Source organism: Nothobranchius furzeri, chromosome 18 (assembly GCF_043380555.1).
Source record: "Nothobranchius furzeri strain GRZ-AD chromosome 18, NfurGRZ-RIMD1, whole genome shotgun sequence".
Classification (NCBI taxonomy): Eukaryota; Metazoa; Chordata; class Actinopteri; order Cyprinodontiformes; family Nothobranchiidae; genus Nothobranchius; species Nothobranchius furzeri.
This window is the reverse complement of record NC_091758.1, coordinates 18,563,918-18,581,225: the sequence shown is the minus strand read 5'-3', so window position 1 is coordinate 18,581,225 and position 17,308 is coordinate 18,563,918. Positions and strand designations below refer to the sequence as shown.

The window sequence follows — 17,308 nt, the reverse complement described above, 5'->3', positions numbered from 1 at the left end:
TAAAATCTCCAGCAACAATGAAGGCCCCGTCAGGATGCCTAAGCTGTAGTTTTTTTATGGTATTGAGCAGGAGGCTGAGGGCCGTGCTCACGTCTGCCTCCGGCGGTATATATACAGCCACCACAATCACTACTGCAAACTCCCTCGGGATGTAAAAGGGGTCTGCATGAGACCACCAGAAACTCCACATCAGGAGAGCATTGTGTGTAGATGGTGGGGCTGTTGCAGCACCACTCGTTGTGCACGTAAACACACGTTTAGCCAAGCCATGACTCCGTAATAAAGATAATGCTGCAGTTTCGTACAAAACTCATAGTGGCAATCCGTAGCTCCAACTCGTCTATTTTCTGGATAATGGATCTGACGTTAGACAGAAAGAGGCTTGTCAGTGCTGGCCGATGCGGTTGTTTACGTAGCCTAGCTTCTGAGCCAGCCCTGCATCCCCTCTTTTGCTTTCTCTCCCTCCGCCTCCTTCTTCGCCCACAGGGTGGACAGACCATCCACAGAGACCCCGCCGGTCTTGCTATATCCTCCTGGATGTTGTGTTTCCGACGATAGTCATCCGAGACACACAAACTGTATCTGAGACCCACATCAATTAAGTCCTGTCCACTGTAGGAGACTACGGCGTTGCAAAAGTTCATAGATGCACATAGCAACAATAAAAACAATAAAAACAAGCACCAAACTGGAGAGCTTAGAGCCGCTGCGCCTGTGCGCCGCCATATTGGTGGTATTTGAATAGCAACGTCTAGGCTTCTACAACCAAAGTCCTTAAAAACACAATTAGTCATTCACCCATGCATCACACACACATATCCACACTCTCATGGTGATGAGCTACAAAGTAGCCAGAGCTGCCCTAGGCAAACTGGCGGGAGCGAGGCTGCCGATCACTACCAGTCCCTCTGACCACCACCATCAGTAAAGGCGAGTTTGCTTTCTTGCTCAAGGGCACAATGACTGCACCATATTGAGCGGGACCGGATCCCACCATCTTCTGGTTATGAGACAAGGAATTAACTCCTATGCCTTTGCCATCTGACTGTGAAGAGCGTGCAGCCTGATGATAGAGGGCTGTACTTCTGTGCTGAACACGTGTGCTGAACACAGTGACGTGAGAAGAGAGAACAGCTGAACAAAAACCTGACTTCTAATGTATCTGTCTGAATCCATTTTTAGTTCTTCTTTATAACACAGAAAAAGAATTAGAAACTAGACACAGCAAGAACATATATCAGTCTGAAGCTTTTACTATTGAACTGATTGGTAATATTTCCAGTAGAGGGCGCTGGAGCCCATTTATCTACAGTTGCGTAGACAGCACTAAGATCTGCTGCTAGTCCTCATGTCATACTGAGCAATCTGAGGTTAAGGTTAAAAATATCCAGAAAATCATTCTTTCTCCCTCTGAAAATATTTTGTGAATACTTGAGGAATCTTGATCACTGAACAGGAAAATGGGAATTTCCACAGCCGCTACTGGTTTTTATCCTAACGAGGGTCACGGGGAACTGGTGTCTTTAGTTGACCAGCAGACTGCTGAAAAAGAGGAAGAAGAGATGGAATAAAGCCTAAAATCAGGAAAAGTCTCAACTACCACACCAAAGCCTAATCTGGATGTAGATGACAGGCTGTAATTATAGCAACAGTAAACATGTACCACTGGAGTTCAACACACTGAGAAGACGGGGGACCATGAAGACAGGGTGCTGGGAACATCCACTCATGAATATGTTGTCTTTAACAAGGTTTGTGTTTGAAGAGAGTGAGGACTGTGAGGATGGATGAACTAATCTGTCTGATATGGACCGATTCTAGGGGAGATCTTCATCTTCTTTAAATCAGTCCCTCAAGAGGAGGACAGAGAAACATCTCAACAACCCCTTGAGTTGAGTTCCTTTGTGAAAACAACTGACTGCCACTTTCTCTGCAGCTCTCCAGCTGGTCTGCAGCCATGGGAGGATTGACTACACCTTAATGCAGTGGTACCAGAGATCTGCTGGAGGCAGAGCTCTGAAGCAGATCGGACATGAGTCCTACAGCCGTGCAGAACATGAAAAGGACTTTGAGCGACATTTCAGTTTCTCTGGAGATTTGAGTGGAGAGACAGCAAAGAATGTGTCTCTGTTCATCAGCGACCTGAAGGCTGAACACTCAGCGGTGTACTACTGTGCAGCGAGCGATGCACATCGACAGCAGAGTTGCGTTCTTCATACAAAAACCCAGGATCAGATTCTGTCAGTAGTTTTAAATCAGAGCTAGAATAAGCCCCGCCCATCATCTCACTCAGCATCCACTGTCTTCCCAAAGCTCAGTCAGCTTAGCAGCAGCTCATGACACGGTTGGATTTTCACTAGTGTTAGTAAAGGTAATGGGAGTAAAGTCAACATGATTACTTTGCTGCTTTTGTGTTTTGTCTCAGGTAACCTGGCTTCAGTTAACTAGTACAGTTTAACCTTTTAGACGGATTTCTGTCACAGTTTGCCTTTCTTGTTCCAGGTATTAGTCTGGGTCTTGAGGTCCGCCAGTCTCCCTCTGATCTCTTCACTAATCCTGATGGCAAAGTTCAGGTTTTCTGCACACACGATAAAACCGACTTCAGACTGATGCTCTGGTACCAGAGGTCACCTGGAGACACAGCTTTGAAGCTCATCGGATATCTGTACCACAAAGCTGTCTCAATGGAGGACCAGTATAAGGATGGGTTTGACCTTACCGGGGATTTAGGCGGAGATGCGACAAAGAATGGATCTCTGCTCATTAAACATGTAAAACCTGGACAAAGTGCTGTTTACTTCTGTGCAGCAAGCAGAGCACAATGACAGAAGCTCCTTCTGATCGTTACCAGAACCATTTTCTGATATTCTGTAGTTCAGACACCTGCTGCTGTGGGTTTTTCATGTGCATTTATATAATTGATGAATGTACAGCTTTAATCTGGATTGGGTAGTGGTTAGTACTGTTAACATAATAGTAATTTTCTGTGTGGAGTTTGCTTGTTTTCATGGTTTTCATCATTCCTGTATGCTGCAGGCTTTCACACACAGGTTGTTACGTCCTCTAATGATGGATAAGGAGAAGGACAGGGAGTAACACAGAGGCATGTGTTTCAGGTGTTAAAATAGTAAACAATGATTTTATTAAAAGGAATTTAAAATGACAAAAAGCTCCAAATCTAAAAGTACTTAAATCATACTGTTAAAATGGCCAAGGGGTTTCGTTTAAAACAGACATCCGAATGCTCCCAAACCTTCCCTAAACAAAGTACACTGACTTAAACACAAGTTTGGGAGCCAATAGGAAGCCAGCACTCTGGTCCCTCATCTGTTAAAAACCTCTAAAAGTTGTTAAGCTTCACCAAGCTTAAACAACTAAAACACATTTAAGAGGCATTAAAACACAAACAATTGGAGCACATGAGAGAACTGGCACAGATCCAGTCTCTCCTTTCTCCTGGCAGCTCTCCTTTTTATGCTGCTCTGGAGGTGATCAGCCTAAGTGAGTGCAGCTGTGCAGGTAGGAGGAGGTTGCTGCTGATTGTCCTGCAGAGTCAGCTTTCTGGGACAAAACAGCAACAGCTGTAACACAGGTAATAAACAAAAACATGCAAGCTTGATTAACTGGTGATAGAACAAGTAAAAAACAAGTAATCACTTCATTTTCCATCAACACCTCCTCCCAGGAACCTACACTTCCTGCCACATGAGTTTTTTCATCACTTCCTGTTCTGTTTCATATCCCCTGACCCAGCGGTCGATTCTCTTTCTGGGTGATGACACTGAGCTACAAACTTCATGTATTTATTTTAAGCTGAAGATTTAAACATATGCTATAAAAGACAAAATTATGTTGCTTTTCATTTTCTGCTACCTGCCAGGTGATTATTAGTATGGATGTAAACTCTTCTGAAGTCACAATTGCCTTGCTCATAGTTCTCTTCCTGTCTTGTTCCAGGTATTAGTCTGGGTCTTGAGGTCCGCCAGTCCCATTCAGATGTCATCACCATCCCTGGAAAAAATGTTCAGATTTTCTGCACACACGATAAAACCGACCACACACTGATGCTCTGGTACCAGAGGACACCTGGAGACACAGCTATGAAGCTCATCGGATATCTGCTCTACAAAGCTGTCACAATGGAGGACCAGTATAAGGATGGCTTTGACCTTACTGGAGATGCAACAAAGAATGGATCTCTGCATATTAACACAGCCAGATCTGTACAAACTGCTGTTTACTTCTGTGCAGCAAGCAAAGCACAATGACAGAAGCTCCTTCTGATCGTTACAAGAACTCGAACATTTTTTTTAATAATTGTGGTTTTCAATCTGGCTCTTGAGCACCTGCTTGTGTCTTTTTCTTTCTCTTGCACGTCTAAAATGAGCTAACAAACAGTTTTCATCTGCTGTACTCAGTTGTGGAGCCACCTCACCTTTGACCCCATCGCCTTCCACAACAGCACTGAGGTCAGCCAGTGACCATAGAGCTGTCATCCTGAAGTTGATGGACATGTTTAACTGCCTGAAGACCATCTCAGGACGCCTGCTGGACCAGTTTACATACAGAAACAACAAATGAATGAAGGATGGAGTCAACTTAGAGCTGCGTTACATCCTAAAACATCTGAACCTTTCAGGGACATTTGCTAGGATCCTGCTTAAAGACTTCATGTCACCATTTAACTCCATCATCCTCGTCAAAACCATTCCAGCCTCCACCTGTCAGTGGGTCACAGAGCTTCTTACAGAAAGGAAGCATCAGGCAGAACAACATCCAAGACATGGACCTTGACCATCAACACTGGTGTCCCTCAGGGACGTGTGATATGCCCTCTGCTGTTCTCTCTTTGTGTTTGAAACCACACCCAGTTATCGTCTCATCTGGGATTAAAGAGTCTGCAAACAGATGAGAGGAGGAACAGCTGGTCCACTGGTCAGAACATACTTGAGCTCAACCCAATTAAAACTCTAGAGATCACTGTGGACATCAGCATGAGTCCTCTGACCTTTGACCCCATCACCATCCACATCATTTATACGGTGGACTCATTTAGGCCAACATATATGTCCAGCTGAGGATGTTCTTCCTGCAGCATCTCAAGAAGTTTAACCCTCTGGGGGCAGGCGTTGTAGATTTGTAACGTTAAAACCTATCTACCTGGTTGCGCCACATACGTACTTCATGAGAATGTTTTTAACTCAGAAGTACCCTGAAGGACTTAGGTGTTTGTCCTTTTATCAAAGTTTAATTTGAGCCGGAGAGGGTAAACCTGCTGCAGGTAAACGTTAACGTGGCCATAATCCAGTCTGTCTTCTCAGTCTGCTCCAGGCTGGTTTGGCTCAACGGTCAAAGAAACATTGCAGAGATGATCACTAGGTCCAACCTGCCCTCTATCCAGGTTTTGAATCCTTAAGCCCTCCTGCTGTCCTATTGGGTGACCCCCTCCAGGACAGGAGATGGTTGTGCAGGGTTTTCTGAGTGACTTTTCCTAGGATTCCCAGTTGATATAATGAAATTCTCAGGAAATAAAACAAAAACATTGTTTAATCAGAAGAGTCTAGGATTCTTTGCGTTTTCAGGGATCAACACACTTCGTCTCAATTCAGACAGAGTCAGGTTTATAAAAAGTAAGAATTTATTTTCTAAACAATTAAAAACATGACAAGTTAACTAAGACTACTGTGAAGGATGAATCTAAGTGGATGGGATGTGATGTATGGTGATCGAATGATGTGTGTTTATCAGAACCTTGTATAGAAGAAATGAGTTCTGGGTGTGAAAAGAATTTGGTTTACATTAAACTATGAAGTTGGTTCTTATCAAAACAGCATCAGGCGCAATCTTGCTGTGTCTACCTCACCCTTTCTTTGGAGACCCTCTTCGCGGATCCGGAGGTCAGGGAGGTCGGATGACCTCTGGGCACCGAGGTTCAGTAGATTAACCGCAGCACCGACTTCTCCGTTCCAGAGATGTTGCCAGGCACACAGGTAGGGACTAGTTTGCGTCTAGAGCAGCTGTTACTGAATAGCTGAAGGAACCGTTTTGCTGTGTCAGCTGTAGGTAGCTTTTAGCTTTTCGAAAGCTTGTCAGGAGATGCTGTGGTTACAGAGTTTCCTCCGGTGGCCAGTCCGGAGTTCTACTCAAACTAACAGAATGCTCGAATCACTCCGTAAGTGATCCTGTTTTAATATTCTCTTATTATGATTTACTTGGCCAATCGGGACGTGCCATGTTAAGACGTGTTGACAAACCTCAGATCATCACGCCTTCTCAGATACAGGATGCTCTGATTTGTGGGTAAGAAAATATCTATGTGCAGTGACGTTAACTTTAATTTATCTCTAATGAACCTTGTGTCTGAGCGTAGATAATGATTCACTTGTTAAACCAAACATTACTGATCATAACATCAAAATGTTTCATTGTAATATTAAAAATTAAAATTCATTTCAACCTTATTAACTTAGGCACAGATTAATCAAAACATTTCATGTTACCATATTGTTCATTTCATTTCATGATTAATTAACTCATATGAGCTGAAAATGTTCACTTTATTCAGAGGCATGAGGAATCCTGTAGAAGTGATGAGGGAAGCTTAGGCCTTGAAATGGGAACAGTTTGTTGACAACATGTTATCATGTGTTCAGAGCTGCAGAATCTTCTTTGTTGGAAGATAGAATGTAAAATCCACCTTAGAGAATGGAATTTATGTCTGCAGATGACCGGTGGCATGTAGGTCAATATGTAGGTGAAAACTGACCATTGCTGGACGTTATAACATGCATTAACATTTTATTGGTGTAAAACCAGCAAAGTCACTCCTCTTTTCACCAGCAACTCCTCCCTCCCAGTCGTCTACTCTTCCTGCTGCACCTTGAGGGTTTCGTTAGATGATCATTTGATTCTCATTCTGAAACACTGATCTTCAATGAGCGGCAAACTTCTGCATTTTAATTTAGGCTGAAGATTTAAATAAATACAGAGAAAAGACAACATGTTTCATTATCTCCTCCTCTTTTACCTGCCAGGTGAATAATCGTTAAAGGCATCATTGCATTCTAATGTATCAGTGTAATCTGATGTTCTCTTCCCTTTATGTTCCAGGTATTAGTCTGTGTCTTGAGGTTCGTCAGTCTCACTCTGATCTCATCACCAAACCTGGAAAAAAGGTGGAGATTTTCTGCTCTCATGATAAAACCGACTTCTGGATAATGCTCTGGTACCAGAGGTCACCTGGAGACACAGCCATGAACCTGGTTGGATGTATATACAACAAAGCTGTGACCTTGGAATATAAAACTGATTTCAACATTTCTGGAGATCTGAGTGGGAACACAGCAAAGAACGCCTCTCTAATAATTAATGCTGCAGAACAAAAACACAGTGCAGTTTATTATTGTGCAGCACGAGAAGCACAACGAGAAAACTCCTCTTTCATCTTTACAAAAACCAAAGACAATTTATCACAATCTGTGGTTTTCAATCCATAAAGAAACTAAACTGATGTCAAACACCTGTTTGTGTGGTTGTTTTGGTTCGCTGTCAGAAAAATGTACATTTTTTTATTCTTTAACAGGAAAAATACAGACAATACTAAAATAATAAAATATGTAAAGCAGCTCCAACCTAAAGCTTTAGAGTTTTATTTAAATGTCCAGCTTTTTTTCTAGTTGGTAGTTGATATTTTGTGTCATTTTCTGTCACGTTGAACAAGGTGGAGACGGCGGACCATGTGTGGATGAGCTGAGCAGGAGGTAAAAATGCAGGCTTCGGATAAAGTAAAAAAAATGGTTTAATGGCAGGATGGGCAGGATGGGACGAACAGGAACAACACCAACAAACAACAATGATCTGACAAAAGGACAGGGGCAAAACAGGTGGCATAAATACAGAGGGCTAATTAGGGAAACATGGGCAGGTTAAGGAGGGACAGGTGAGAACAATACGGACTAATCAGGGCAGGAGAGAAACACAGTCAGGAGGGCAGGGGAAGATCGTGACATTTTCTGCTTTCAAGAAAAAAACTATTCACTATATTACAAATTCTGCTTCCTAATGCACTTCCTTCATATATTTTAAGTTTTTGGATTTCTCTGCAGACCAGGTGTTAGTTTTGCGGAGACTTCCATCTAAAACTCAGTTCCATATTTAAGATGATAACTTTATGTTTACAGAAATGAGATTTCGTCCTTCAGTTTTATCCCTCTAAACTGCAGCTCAACCACTTCCTGCGGGACACTTTAGTCCTTAAAGCTGACTGAATTTAAACTTAACTGAAATGAAACCTAATTTATACTAAAATACTTAAATACAATTAGAGGAGACTCAAAAGACAAACCAAAGGTCTAGTTTCCAACAGGAAGCCACTCCCCTCCGCAGCCTTCATCACAGAGAACCACTACCAGCCGAGACTCAGTTCCTGCAGCAGATGTTGCTCTAACTTGTCTTTTCTCTTCATAATGATTAGATTTCTCCTCTGCTGTTTCCTCACAGGTATTAAATGCTTTTGGGAATAACAACGTGTTGAACTGATGTCCTGTACTAAGTCGTCTGTGCCCCTGACAGGAGGATTTTCATTAGAGGTTCAGATCCACCAAACTCCTTCTGCTCTCATCAGAAAAGTGGGAGAAGACGTGCAGCTGGTGTGCAGTCACGGACACATCGACTACAGGGTGATGCTGTGGTACCAGTGGCTGGCTGGAGACTTGGCTCTGAAGCTGATCGGATACGGATACTCAGAATTTAGAAATGACAGCGTGGAGGAGACGTTTAGAAAGAGTCGCTTCAGCTTAGCCGGTGATTTGAGTGGAAACAAAAACAGAAGCGGTTCACTTTTCATTAAGAATCTGAGCCCACAGGAACACACAGCAACATATTTCTGTGCTGCTAGAAAAGCACAGTACACCAAACACCCACCTGCTCCTCACAAAAACCACCTTCCTGCTGACTGGCTGCTTGGTTGTGTTTTGAGCTCCGAGTTCGACTTAAACACAGCAGACTTTGGGGTGCAGGCGCCGCTCACACACGTTTATGCATCATTCTCTGGAGCAGGAGCCACCAACTCCAGTCCTCGAGGACTGCCATCCTACACGTCTGAGCCATTTCCTTCCTCCAACACACCTGATTTAAATAATAAGTGATTTAGAAACCTGCAGAAGTGATGAGATGATTAAACTATTGATTCGGGTGTTCTGGAGCAGGAAGTTTGTAAAACATGCAGGGTGGTGGTTAATCTTTACATTCTTTAATTAATATTATTAACGGGTCTCTTTTGCCTTTTACTGAGTGAGCTTCTGTTTTTATTTGAGTTTTCCACTTAAGAACGAACCCAACTTTATCTAAACCAGGGTAACCACGATGCAGCACCGAGGGCCGTTTGTGGCACTTTAGCTGATTTTGAGCAGTTTTAACAACAAGATCTAAATGTTTGCTGCTCATAAATGTGACAAATAAAGATTTTTTCTGTTTATTTAAAACTGAAATCATATTAAAGCTACTGCGACGTCTCTACAATCTAAAGAGACGTGTCTAACTGAAGCCCTCTGGGTGAACAGGATAAATATGTAATCATGAGCTCTGGTATTTAAGGCAGCCATCTTTTCCTGCTCCACCTTCTAATGAGCAGAAACCGCCTTCAGAGACTCCAGTCGCTTCCTGAGATTCAACATGAAGCCTGAACTCCTCTTCTGCATCGTCACCGTCAGCTGGATTAAAGGTATCTCTAGACTCTCAACATAACTCTGCTGAAAAACTAAAGAAATTCACTCATTAAGTATTTTATATAATTTTGCAGGAGTTACTCTCAGCAAAGACAAGCAGGTCTTTCAGTCTCCAGCTGAACTTTTGGGTCAACCGGGCGATGAAGTCAGCCTGACCCTGGCTCATGAGATCCCGTCCTACGACACGGTTCTCTGGTACCAGCGCTCACCAGGAGACACGGCCCTAAAGCTCGTCGCCTACATTTATTATAAAATCCCAAAAGTTGAGCCTCCCTTTGAAAGCCACTTCAAAGTGAGTGGAGATGGAGAGAAGAAAGCTCATCTTCACATCCTCAACCTGACTCACTCAGAAGACAGTGGAGACTATTTTGGAGCAGCAAGTCTGCACGGTGATAAAGAAAGTGACTTTCTAATACAAAAACCTCAGTAATAAGATAGCAGGAAACCTCTGAAACCAAGCACTGCTGCAGTAGAAAACATAAATATGCTCAAACACATTTATGGGAAAAGAGGAAACTGTTCATAATTATTCTAATAATATAAATTAAATCTGTTTGTGTCAGTTCATTTTAAAGACTTTACCCAAAAACCATCTGCTTTGTGTGAATCTGAACAGCAGAGAGCACTGAGAACACACAGATGGCATCAAGCCCCGCCCCCTTTAATAAAGGCTGATGAAAGACACCCCCCACCCCCCCAGTTGGTTTTTCACACATCCACCTGCATTTGTACATCTGAGTCACAAACAAGTCCCAGTTTCAGGTCCACTAATTTAAATTATGTTTAAAATATTAAACATTTTACACGGTTTTTGCTTTTTTGCAGGTAAGAATTAAAATACGTCTGATTTCTGCATCAGAACTTCCCGTCAGTCTTCTTTCAGTTTTCTCATTTCTCCTCCAGATGTTGTTGCACCATCATCGCTTGTGATCCAGCAATCACCTGAAAATCTCCTGGTACAGACAGAAAAAGAGGCCCGTCTCCATTGTTACCATGGAGACAACCGCTATCCCTACATGCACTGGTACCAGTCAAAGGCAGGCCAAAGGATGATGGACCTGATCGGACTTCTTTGTTATGAAAACCCAAATCTGGAGAAGAATTTTGAGAAGCGTTTCAACATGACGGGCCACTCCAAAGACAAAGCACAGCTGGTACTCTCCAGGATTACCCTGACTGATACAGCACGGTACTTCTGTGCAGCGAGTCAGCACAGCGTTTAATTTCCTCTGGATCCTTTTACAGAAAAACGGTGAAGCATCAAACGTACACCTGCATCATGATAGAGAAACACTCTCCTCTCAGTGCTTCGAAGAAAAATCTCAAAATTATAAAACATTTTTTTCCTCCACATCATTCATTCTCGCTATTGGCTGAGTTGATGACATCATTTCCTGCAAAGAGGTACAGTGTGTAAAAACATTTGATTCTTCAAAGAACCCTTCAAACATTTCAAAAAGGCAATGCTTCATTATGGCAGTGCGCGCCCAGCTGCAGGGGAGAGGGGGACACTGCAGCAGCTATGTCGGGATCATGCACAGAAAACCAACGCACTTTCTTTCAACTGTCTACACAGTTTATTTACTGTTTCTGTTGATCTGCTGCTTCCTGCAGTGAGCATCTCTCAGGGAATCGAGAGCACTCTCTCCTTGTCCTGTGGATATATCTAGAACAGACCTGATTAGTCACTTACAACAGTTGTGTCTTCTTGCTCTGCCGCTGCCATGTCACCCGTCTCCCTCTCCCCCGCAACTGTGTGCACACCACCAAAGTCATCAACGATTTCCAGCTTTCAGTCCAACACACACATTCAGTTAGAACAAGGCAAGCAACCCAAGGGGAAGGAGTAGAATTTTGCTAAACCAGCAAGGCTGCCAGAGGGAGAATCTGCATCATCCCTTGCACAATGTTTAGAGGGAAAAGGAGAATTTTCATGTCAACAGGGAGGCTCCCGACATGCAGAGCATTTTATCTTATATGTCCCCAAACAGCTACAGTATTTCAAGATGGCGCATGATCATGAAGCGTCGATCACATATATATATGAAAATGTACAACTTCAAGCTAATAGGAAGATTTAGAAAAGACGCTGGTGAGAACTAAATAATGAAGAAAAGACACCATTCAGGCTATTTCCTACATTAGCTTCTGATAGGACATAGATGGGGAAACGCTTAGATTAGAAAAGGCTAACAATTGCATGCCCTAATGTCAAGTTAGTTTTATCGACTCACCAATCTTGGCTTGTGACCATGAAGGCTGTTGTTGGTTCATCATCCAGGAGAAAGCAGAACACGTATTGGCTAGAAAAAAGCTAACTGTTAGCATTAGCAACACAGCACAACTTCTTCAGGCCTGTGTTATTTGTGCAGATGAAACATCAGCGTTGCAGAGTAAACAGAGTCAAAGTCGGATGTCTGCTAGCTAATCAGAGGCAAGATATCAGACTACAAAACTTGCCGTCTGAAGTTCACCTCTGCTGTGACTAAATTCGAATTCCCGACATAAGAGCACAAGAGCTTTTTACCTCACAGAGATAAACTCACAAGATATTCATTTATACTAGAAATCACGAGCCTAGAGTTCTAGATGGACAGTAGCAGAAGCAAAACGATTTTGCTCAGCATGTCTATCTAGCCATGCTGCGTAGGAACCTCAGCAGGCCAGACCAGTCTTGTGTCTTGTCAGTCACAGCGCTATTTCAGTTTGGTAGGCGAGATGTTACTGTGACTGAGCGACAAAACAAAGATGGAAACTGCTCATTTGAAACGACCTTGGCATCAACTTTGGACTATTAAGACTTGGCCTTTTCTTTGAGTCAAGAGCAGATACAGGTACTTAATCAATTTGATTTAGAAAAAGGATGTATTTGTGTCTTCTTCAACAGTGTGTGGAAGATTACCCCATTGACTTACATCGGTAGCAGATAGAACATCATGTTGTCCATTGTCCAATAGCATGCAGGGGCCGTTTTAAGTGTGAGTTCAATGTTGTGGAATCAATTCACCATCTCAGGTGAAAAGGACTCCAGGAATCATCACCTCAACACTCGCTGGACCACAATGTTCTTAGGGATTTGTTGGCCCCATTGCTTCAGCTGGCGACCATTTCCTCGTACTGGTACACTTTGGCCACTGCAGGATTATTTGACCCTGTCATCTCTAACATAACCTTGGCACACGTGTACTCTTCTGTGAGGCTGGAGATGGGTTGTTCAAGAATACCTTTGCCAATACAACTGCACTGGAGAAGACCAAGCCACTTCTTCACGTAGGAGCCGAGCAGTCACTCCAACTTTTCCACCTTTGCCACATCATACAGAGTTATGGGCCACATGAAACGTTGAAGAAGGTCAAACTGTGAACACCAGACTTTCAGTTTGCCAGGAAGTGTAGTCTCATCAATACTTTTCAGGCCACTAACTACATCTTTCCTTAACTGTGTCACTTGGTCACTGTTCTTAAAGGTCCTTTTTTGCCCAGATGTATTCTCAAGCCTTTGGAGGAAGTAACCATTGCCCATCCACGTGGATCCGTAGCTTCTGTCCTGCTGCTGGTGTTGTGATCTACAATATGCAACTCTTCTTCATTACCTGTTCTGTTCTTAAGTCTGTTACCATGTTATCCATTGTTTAGTTATCTTCCATCCCCAGTCTCTCTGACCCAAAGGGTAATTTCTTCTTAATCATTGGTAGTCTGTAATTGGTGGAAAACCCTTCTTCTTCCGGCTCTCGGAGAGTACAGATGCTTTTTTCTACTCTCCCTCCCTCTCTTATCCCAAGGCTCTTTGTCCTGTCTTGTGCACAGCTTTTTCTGCATTTTGTTCTGGAAACTAGAAACTGGAACTGGAAATTATTAAAAATGGATCTGGTCAGTTGGTCTCTCAACACGATTGACTAATTTTTTCAATGATGACAACGGGAGAAGGGGCTCCTGGATGCCCCTCTGGGACAGAGCCAGCTGGGTATATCATGGACTCCTGGAAACAGTGGAACCTGATATGCCTCTCTTAACTGTTTGTAGAGGATTCTGAAGATGTTTGGATAATCGTGGTTTTGGTGTCGGGATTTCTGCAGTTTGGCCTGAGCAGTTACCTGGCTTACCGGAAAATTAACAAGCTTTTGAGGAATATTGGCTCAATCCCGGAGCTCAGGGATGGAATGCATCGTGCTGTGAATGCGCAAACTCAAATTGTCGAGATAAGTCGTAAGCTTGGAGCTTTGGCTGAGATTCAGGCTCTGACCCAGAAGGTGGATTCCATCAAGGACAGAGGTGTGGACGGATCAGCTCGGATTGGGATCGATTAATTACGCCATTATTGGATCTAGAGGGGTTGATGACCAAAGAACTCTAAGGCAGAGAGGAAGTATCTCTGTCTGTCCCAAAACAATCCTTATCTGAACCTGGTGCCCTTGGAGCCTGTGAGGCTGAAGTCCCCCCCCCCCCGACGAAATGTGGAATGTGGCTGTCGCTATGGTAACTCTTCTCCCTATCCCAGCCTGGGCGGGACTGTGACAGGTGAAGGCCGTGGAACCGTATCTAGGAGTCACTGTGCCCTCTAACCCACTATCTCCCTCCCCTGTCCAAACGGAGGTGAAAAGCGCTGCTCTGCGGCTGCACGCACAAAGTGAGGAGAATCCCAACCCTACCTCCCCACCTAGTGGACACTTATGTTGTGTAATGTCTGAAGTCTGTGTGCATATCTGTCTGAGGTGGGTTTTTTTTGCATAGCAAAGCTACCCTTTCTGTTGAGGGTAACTCTGAAGTGCCTTTTTTCCCTCCCCCCGAATCTATCCTCATATAAACCCTTTTGATCTATTACGGTAGCGCGACTCAGGTTGCGAATGACCACAGTCACCAGTTCTTGTCATGTATGTATGTATGTCTGATTTCAGAATTGTGTGTACTGAAACTCTAATTTCCCTCTGGGATTAATAAATTATTATTGAATTGAATTCAATTGAACATACACCTTATGCGCTGAAACCCTGCTCTCATAAAGCTAACCCATGAAAGCCCCATTGGAGTTCATTCCTTCCTGTCAGCTGTCTTTTCAAACCATCACAAGGTCTTTATTTAGTTGTCTGCTGCCCTTTCACAGCAATTAGAGGAATCTCGGAGAGTTAGATTGTTTCAAAGGACTAGATGTTACAATGCCTGCTTGCAGCGTTGAATCTGCAGTATAGTCCCCTGAATGAAAGCATCTCTCTGTGTTCTCAAGTGGCACCCTCCTTCCTCAACATTGTAGATGAACTGAGAGTTTCAATAAAAGAATCTGCCTTTGAGAAAAGTGTTGGTGCAAATTGTTGTGTGTAGATTCAAATTCAATTCAATTCAAAAATACTTTATTAATCCCAGAGGAAAATTGATTCAATTCAAGATCAAACCAACAGGTGGAGACACAGAGCATAGGAAGCTGCTTCCATCATTGGGAAGTGGTTAACCCGCCCCACCCTCCTTCTTCTGCCCTGATCAGGTCTTTTCTCACACCACTGCTTGACAATGTCTTCACTTGTGCAGACCTTTGGTTTCCTCTTCATCTGGTTTTCCTGTAAGATCTTAATCCAGAATTGAAACAATAACTCTAACCTTGCTCTGACTCTGTTTTGTTCTCTTTATGTCCCACAGGTCAGGTGAGAGCTGTTACATTTCACCACAACTCTCCTCTCATTGTGGCTGAGAACAGACCGGTCCAGATTACCTGCAGACATGATGATAGCACCCTTCCACAGATGCTCTGGTATCAGCAGAAACAGGACACAAACTCAATGACCCTGATTGGCTACGGATATGAAACTTCTCAGAACTATGAAGGTCAATTTGGAAAACAATTCAAGCTGACCAGAAAGAGCGCAGTCGAAGGAGCTTTGACTGTTCTGAAAGCCAACGTGTCCCACTCAGCTGTTTATTTCTGCGCTGCCAGCACACAGTGATGTGGTTTAATATCTCTCCCTCACTAGAAACCTTCATCGTTTTCCTGCAACATGAGTTTGTCTTTTCTTTTTCACAGACTGGAGCTGCAGCCCAAACCTGCAGGATGTCACCAGCTATGATCATATTCCTTCTTATATTGTCTCCATGTAGGAAATTATTGTTTTTAAACATAAATGTGTGATTTTTATTTATAATGTTCCACTGCTCTGCCACAATGATTATTTTTGTCTGATTCGCCCACAGATCAAGTTAGGAGCGTGACTTTCCAACCATCTCATCCCAAAATAATCAGCATCATGGACAACGTGAACATTGAATGTATTCATGATGATAGTAATCTTGTTGTGATGCTCTGGTACCAGCAGACCGAACAGATGAGTCTAATAGGATACGGCTACGTTGGGAGTGAAGCTCTTACGGAGAAGGACTTTGGAAGTCGGTTCACAATTACGAGAAAAGACACCCTAACAGGAAGTCTGACTATCAGCTCTGTCAACGTGTCAGACTCTGCTGTGTATTTCTGTGCTGTTAGCACACAGTGATGTGGTTTAATGAAACCTCATTACGAAAAATCCTGAGATGTTTCCTCACAGCAGCTCTCAGCTCTCAGTACACTCATACAAGGAAGTTTCAGCTATAGTTCAACCAGATATTTACCAGGTGAGTTATAAGATTTAACAGGTTATTTATTTTATTTTGCCTCAAAAACAAACAATCATTTATGAACAAGAGTCTGCTTCTAGACCTGCAGAAGGAGAGAGAGAGAAAAAGAAAAGGGACACACAGCAATACAACAGGAGCAAGCTATCACTGTGTCAACCGGATGAGGAAATATAAAATAAACATTGTTTTACTGAACAATCACAATAACAAATCGCAGTGCATTTAGTGCCAACCAAAGCAGGTATGTGTTGAACGTGCCCAAGTCCATACTTATGAGAGCACCATGTGAGCACCTGTGTGTGTACACGCACTTGTATATGTAAGGTTTCTCTATAGGAACGTCCAATAGAGAGTGTGAGGGGCCACAAATCTGCCCCCCCCCCCCCCCCCCCAAAAAAAAAGTTGCATAGGAGATAGAAGGAGCTACAAGTCTCAGAGATTCAGGAGCTGCCCCAGAGTGCAGGGCCCCAGGGAAACTGTGACCAGAAAAGCCCCTACACCTCTCGAGAGGCGCAGAGGACTGCCCCGGGGGGTCACAACCAGCAGCCGGCGGAGTCCCGGGGGATATCAGCGGCAAGCCCACAGGCCCGTCCGTAGCCTCCCACCCCAAGCTGGCCAAGCCCGGAACCCAGCGACCTGGGACCCAGGGGAGACCAGCCCCGCCGGGGACCCAACGGAGCCCAGGGACCCAGATCCCACCAGGCAGCCACCGGGATTTATCAGGCAGACGCTAAAAATCTTTAACCCCCTGACCCAGGAGCCGCGAACACTCAGGCAGACCAAGGCACCACACTCCACACACCAAGTGTGACAGGGGGAGGGGAGGCAAAGTTGTGTAGCAGCAAAAGAAGTCCCAGGTGAGGGGAGGAGTCAAAGGCCCCACCTGACATACACAAACACAGTTACACACTCCCTCCCTCATGCTCACACACACACACCCTATTCACTCTGGTCCCGGTACTGCTGCACAAAGGGTACAACCATCAC

The 17,308-nt window shown here is 43.8% G+C and overlaps 2 protein-coding genes and 2 gene segments (V, D, J or C); all 4 read left to right on the top strand.

Moving 5' to 3' along the window:
* The first annotated feature begins 2,120 nt into the window (after nt 1–2,120).
* LOC129163608 (T cell receptor alpha variable 23/delta variable 6-like) lies at nt 2,121–3,427 on the top strand. The segment is given in 2 exon segments: nt 2,121–2,425; nt 2,503–3,427. Coding segments are annotated over 2 exon segments (357 nt in total).
* A 3,573-nt stretch (nt 3,428–7,000) lies between these two features.
* On the top strand, nt 7,001–9,466 carry LOC107392027 (uncharacterized). Its single transcript, XM_070546774.1, has 5 exons — nt 7,001–7,034; nt 7,111–7,389; nt 7,721–7,760; nt 8,366–8,499; nt 8,572–9,466. Exons 1-5 carry the CDS (start codon nt 7,001–7,003, stop codon nt 9,144–9,146), a joined length of 1,062 nt encoding a protein of 353 aa, XP_070402875.1. The 3' UTR covers nt 9,147–9,466.
* A 109-nt stretch (nt 9,467–9,575) lies between these two features.
* On the top strand, nt 9,576–10,182 carry LOC129163609 (immunoglobulin kappa variable 5-2-like). The segment is given in 3 exon segments: nt 9,576–9,585; nt 9,632–9,721; nt 9,800–10,182. Coding segments are annotated over 3 exon segments (456 nt in total).
* Nucleotides 10,183–13,884: 3,702 nt separating this feature from the next.
* On the top strand, nt 13,885–15,957 carry LOC139063863 (uncharacterized). Its single transcript, XM_070546773.1, has 6 exons — nt 13,885–13,996; nt 14,268–14,351; nt 14,826–14,846; nt 14,892–15,020; nt 15,201–15,275; nt 15,353–15,957. Exons 1-6 carry the CDS (start codon nt 13,885–13,887, stop codon nt 15,655–15,657), a joined length of 726 nt encoding a protein of 241 aa, XP_070402874.1. The 3' UTR covers nt 15,658–15,957.
* The last annotated feature ends 1,351 nt before the right edge of the window (nt 15,958–17,308 follow it).